Source organism: Suricata suricatta, chromosome 11, assembly GCF_006229205.1.
Source record: "Suricata suricatta isolate VVHF042 chromosome 11, meerkat_22Aug2017_6uvM2_HiC, whole genome shotgun sequence".
Classification (NCBI taxonomy): Eukaryota; Metazoa; Chordata; class Mammalia; order Carnivora; family Herpestidae; genus Suricata; species Suricata suricatta.
In genome coordinates this window covers 97,038,754-97,044,753 of record NC_043710.1, presented here as the reverse complement: position 1 = coordinate 97,044,753, position 6,000 = coordinate 97,038,754, and the positions used below count along the sequence as shown (strand labels likewise).

The following is a 6,000-nucleotide window of genomic DNA, read 5'->3' as shown; positions in this document are numbered from 1 at the left end:
CTGGGTGGTTCAGTCAGTTAAGCGCCCAACTTTGGCTCAGGTCATGATCTCACGGTTCATGGGTTTGAGCCCTGCGACAGGCTCTGTGCTGACATCTAGCTCAGAGCCTGGAGCCTGCTTCAGATTCTGTGTCTCCCTCTCTCTCTGACCCTACCCTGCTCACACTGTCTCCCTTTCTCTCAAAAATTAAACAAAACATTAGAAAAAAATAAAAAAATAAGTTTTCCTGTTGCAAAGTGTCCATCTCTTGCCTAGTCCGAAAATGTATTTGAGTGGGTCTGCCCACCACGACCTCCTTGAAAGACAATGAGCACAGAGTTAAACCAAAAATAGTGGGAAATAAAACTTATATGGTATTTTGTTTGTGATATGTTCAAAGTACAGATGGACATATTTATACTCACCGAAACAAATGTAAAGGCTATGAAAGCTACTACTGTAAAGAATAATTAAACTTTGCGTGGTGATGACATGTCCTTTTAAAAGAATTACAATACATGTCAGGGAATCCACAAATAGACTTCTCAGAAATAAAAACCCAGATTTATCAATTTGCTTCAGTATATTAGGTAAGAAACAAAAGCAGTGGGTGTCTCACAGAAGAGAGTATTGTGTTGATTCTGATTTCATGTGAGTTTGACCATCTATAGAAATTTCCCATTTAGATTAAAATTAAGAATTCATAACCATGAAGAAATTTAGAAGTGTAATTATTTTTGATGAACTTGAACTTGCCCTTAGGATTGAAGGCCATGAGAAGGATCCCTATCCTACATTCTGCATTAGTCCTTATGGTCCAGGGACCAGCTGCTTGCACTCGCATTCATCCCTTAGAAAACATGAGACCTTCCTGTCTAGCAGCCAATCCAGGAGCTAGATTTCAGCACACTGACCACATCTTCCTTCTCGGTGTCATACTTGTATGCTTTTGGTCCTGAAAAGAAGTAAATGTAGCCTAAAAGAGACAAAGTTGAAAATGTGGTTACTGAAGATGACTTGAAGATCTGTAAATGGAAGACTTGTAGGTCGTACCACAGGGGAACTGGAGATTTGTCAGGTGGAGCAGAGGGTCACTGACTTGTCAGTCATCTGTCACCTTCTCTTGGGGGATGCCCTCCAGGAAATCCCTTCCCCCGTCTCTCCCTAGTGAACCATTGGCCATTCTGTAAAACTCGGCTGATGTCCCACCGTGAAATCTCCAGTTGTGGGTGCTGGTCCTCATCTTTTCTTCCTCAGATCACCCGTTGGAGTTATTGTGAAGACGGCCATACAACTCTATGAAATTATAGACTGTCTTGTTTTCTAGAAAACTTATTTACGTTGGATGGAGGGGCATTTCTGAGAGTTAATTAGCCATTTCACAAGAACAGAGAACATATCTGAAAGAGTCTTTTAATTTCTGAATGGAGTCCAGCTCTGTGCTATACTCCTGAAGAGTGTGTAGACTGGTCCTCAAGATTCAATCTCATTTATTCCACCCGGCTCTGTTAATTCAACTTTTCCTGGCTACATAATAAATTTCAGGAGTTGGGTGATGGGGTGGGGAAAGGCCCTTGGAGGGTTCAGAATATGTGCATTTTCATGATGAAGAAGGCAGTTTTGACTGGATGGCCTTCAAGATGTACTGAAGCTGTACTTTTAAAACTTCCTATTTGCAAGAGGGAATCTTGATGTGGACATTTTATACTCCTTCTAGTAATCTGGTGAGCTAAATGTATAAGGACCAAAAATAAGAACTAGGGACTCCCATTTGGAAACCCGTTTCCTGTTACTTGAAAGCAGAGACCAGATTTCTTGTTACCGTTTCTGTAAACAAAGTTTTTGGTAGAAACACTCACCATTTAATTCCACAGCAGCATCTATTTGGCCATTAACTCCTGAAAATTCCTCTTCGGTATTCTTTGGGTAGTCTTTTTCCATTTTCCTTTTTCGTTCATCATAGCTGGAAGAAGCATTATTTTATAAATGACGTTACTAAGAGGTTTTTATTTAATGAAGGTGACTTGGTGTAATTCCACCATATTTAGCCAGGGCTGTCATGAACTCTAAATGCACGTATATGTCTCTCTCTATATCTCTGGGACGGACACACACACACACACACACACACACACACACACACACACACACATGCTGTATCACTTCCAAGTTCCTGAAATTCCAGGACTGCTAATGTGGGAATCATCTGCTCTAAACAGTACAGATATATTCTTAGAATTACTATTGGAATTATTAATTAATTCTTAGAATTATTCTATACATTATAGCACATGCTCCTGTAATTAAAAAAGGACACCCTGGTTTTTGAGGGGAACTCTACATATATTTTTGTGCTTTATTTACTGTTTCAATGATCTCCCATCCCCTCCAAGCATGAATCTGTGGGCTTAGATTCTCATCCAAGAATCAGTTGAAAGACCTTCACAGGGGCTTTTTATTCACGGGCTTTTTGCTTTACAGCCATGGAGGAAGGGTTGAACAAACAATGCACAATGAATAAACACACATGCCAACAGTCAACAGATAAAGATCAGAAGCAAGAAATTTCTGGATAACTGAACCTCTGCTTTTAAATCAGTTGAATTGAATTAAATAGCTTTTGTTTCCTGGAAAGATTATACGACTGACCGAATAGTAGATTAATTTTTTTTCTGGATCAGCAACCGCTGCGCAGTGATCACTCAGAAGACTGTTGACTACATCTCTTTGTGATCTGCATTGTCCCTTGTGAAGCAGACTGTGACTACTATGAATCAGCGTGACTTGTACGGTTTGGCATGTAGGCAGTTAGGCAGACTTGGTCTCAAGTGTGAGAAAGTTCCTTCTTCATCAGCTCAGAGCCCCCTGTGGGCACATTCCCAGGGTGGAAACCACCCCCCACCCTGTCCCAAGAGGTTAGCCAGTTCCTACTGCCGCAGATGACAGCCATCTCTCCAGCGTGCCTGGCAGGTGGCTCTGAGCACTGGCTGTAGGCTGGGGACAGAGCTGTGTGGACAATGGGTGGGACCTCACATTGGGAAAGTAGTAGTCGGGCCAAAATGACAAGTGGGTTGAGCTGCTGGTGGAGTGTTGTGGACAGGAGTGGACACCACGTGTCCCAAACTCCCTTTTCAGGAGGGCCATTAGAACCTTCTGGTGGGTCAGGGACTGAGCTCTACCAATCACTGCAGCACAGATAAAAGTGGGAAGCGTTTACTGTGTTTCCAAAGTGTTTACTGTGTCCCCAGAGGGTGGATACCGTGTGCGGGGACAGTTTTGGAAGTGACTGCAACATTTCAGAAGAGCAGTCAGGGCAAAGCTGGAGGAAAAAATAGGAATGGCCAAGGCGCACTGGCTCCTACATTTCTTTTGTTCACTCTCTTCGAGGCTCTAAAATCTGTAATCCTTTATTAAAAATCATTTGCATATTAACCTTTGTTCACTAGGCTGTGTCTTCTCAAGTCTCTGACATAGTTGTATGGAGGAAACGGAAAGTTTGAGGAAGAGAGCTCTAAAGTTTAGAATATTTGGGGCGTGGGTGTAGAAGGAAGAGCCAGGGGCGGGTCTGTAGGCGGAGAGGGAGGCAGCGGAGGGCCCTGCACCTGCCTTCCATCAGATTCCCTCTCAGCCCCATGCTCAGGTAAACTGCCAGAAGGGCTTTCATGTCTGTATTCTCATTTGTCTGCTCTGAATAGAGGCCTCGAAGCTTCACTTTCTACACCCCTTAATGTTTGTGCTTATTAAAGAAACATTTAGAAGGGACCTTGAGAACACAATCACTGTTTATACTGTTTTGTGGCAAAATGTGTTCTCCATCCAAACAAGTGACTGATGAAAGAGTGCCTGTGGGGAATCCGCTTACAAGTGGGGTCTGCTTGTTACAAACATTAGATGCTTGTTATTATAGTCGATAGGTGTTATGTTACAGTGGGTGGGTGTTATGTTACATGGATGGTTGTTGTATTACAGAGTCTGGGTGTTATATTACAGTGGGTGAGTGTTGTCTTACAGTGGATGGTGTTACATTACAGTGGATGGTGTTATATTACAGTGGATGGGTGTTATATTACAGTTGGTAAGTGTTATAATACAGTGGGTGGGTGTTGTATTTCAGTGGATGAATGTTATATTACAGTGGGTGGATGTTATATTACAGTGAATAGGTGTTATATTACAGTGGGTGGGTGTTATATTACATGGATGGTTGTTGTATTACAGTGTACGGGTGTTATATTACAGAGGATGGGTACTGTATTACAGTGGATGGATGCTGTATTTCAGTGGATGTTGTATTACAATGAATAGGTGTAATATTACAGGGGGTGGGTGTTATATTACAGGGGGTGGGTGTTATATTACAGTGGATGGGTGTTATATTACAGTGGGTGGATGTTATATTACAGTGAATACATATTATGTTACAGTGGATGGGTGTTGTGTTACAGTGGATAGATATTATATTCCAGTGGATGGGTGTTATATTACATGGATGGTTGTTGTATTACAGTGTATGGATGCTGAATTACAGTGGACAGATGTTGTATTACAGGGAATAGGTGTTATATTACAGGGGGTGGGTATTATATTACAATGGGTGGGTGTTATATTACATGGATGGTTGTTACATTACAGTGTATGGGTGTTATATTACAGTGGATGGGTGTTGAATTACAGTGAATAGGTATTATATCATAGTGGATGGGTGTTATAGTAGATGGATGTTGTATTACAGTGAATAGGTGTTACATTACAGTTGGTGGGTGATGTATTTTAGTGGATGGGTGTTATATTACTGTGGGTGGATATTGTATTTCCGTGGGTGGTGTTATATTACAGTGAATAGGTATTATATTACAGTGGATGGGTATTGTATTACAATGGGTGGGTGTTATAGTGGATGGATGTTATGTTACAGTGGGTGGGTGTTATATTACAGTTGGTGAGTGTTGTATTAGAGTGGGTGGGTGTTGTATTACATTGGATGGGTGTTATGTTACAGTGGATGGGTGTTATGTTACAGTGGATGGGTATTATATTACAGTGAATGGGTGTTATATTACACTGGATGGTGAGGGCTGGGGAAAGGACAGAGCAAGAACAGTTTAAATGCAGGAATACAATTTAAAGAGAGAATAGTGATTATTAATCCAATAGGAAGATACAGAAAAAGCCCTTTGTCTGTCTGCTTAGTTCACAAAAGGGGGTGGTGGTAATACCTAAGATCTTATACATAACTATTCAGAGGATAATGGAGGTAATAATACACATGAAAAATGTTTCAGAAGAAATTTTAGAGAAGCAATGTCTAGCTGAGAATTTTAGTTCTCAATCGCATTTATAAGAACCCAGGCAAAATCCTTGGGAAGAGTGTTAAATCACTGTCTCCCTACTCCACCCTGTGCACTGCTCATACATTTAGCAGACCTCTGCCCTGATGGCCTCCTCTCTGCCCTGTTGCTTCTTATCCTATGGCCTCTTATCCTTTAGCTGCTTTCCAAAGAGTATTACTCTTGACAAAATCTATTTCAAAGTATCAGTCTGAAACACAAATCACCATTTTTAGATTAGCTGATGACATATAAATATTTCATTTGGGCCTTTTGGATAGATATCATATAGATGAAACGTACAGAACTACCGTATAGTTACCTACTTTTCATGGTGCCAAGAAAGAACATTACCAGCAAACCATCAAAAAGAATTACCACTTATTTTCATGATCATTTCACAAAGAAAAGAGACTTTAACACCAAAAAGGCAGAAAGGGCATAATCTCAGCATAAAATATGGTTCTTGTCAACAATGTGTCTTTATACTAACCTGGACTATCCCCACTACATTTTTAATATTGTTCTGTTCCTATTTTGCTGTGGGTTGGTGGAAAGTCTGTGATAATATAGGCCTCAGTTTATAGACAGATATTTGAGGATTTCTGTTATAGAGCAAAAAGCATACTGTGTGCAATCAGATGGCTGTGGGTGTGAGCTGACCCTGTTACCTCCAGGTTCTAAGATCAGGGGA

At 40.9% G+C, this 6,000-nt stretch overlaps 1 protein-coding gene across 1 annotated transcript in view; it reads right to left on the bottom strand.

The window, feature by feature from the left end:
- Positions 1 to 854: 854 nt before the first annotated feature.
- Positions 855 to 6,000, bottom strand: part of MMP20 (matrix metallopeptidase 20) — a 50,864-nt gene continuing 45,718 nt past the window's right edge. The window contains exons 9-10 of the mRNA XM_029915075.1: positions 1,839 to 1,942; positions 855 to 955 (exon numbers count right to left, since the gene is read on the bottom strand). Coding sequence (XP_029770935.1) covers positions 855 to 955; positions 1,839 to 1,942 — 205 coding nt within the window. The remainder of the gene's footprint in view (positions 956 to 1,838; positions 1,943 to 6,000) is intronic.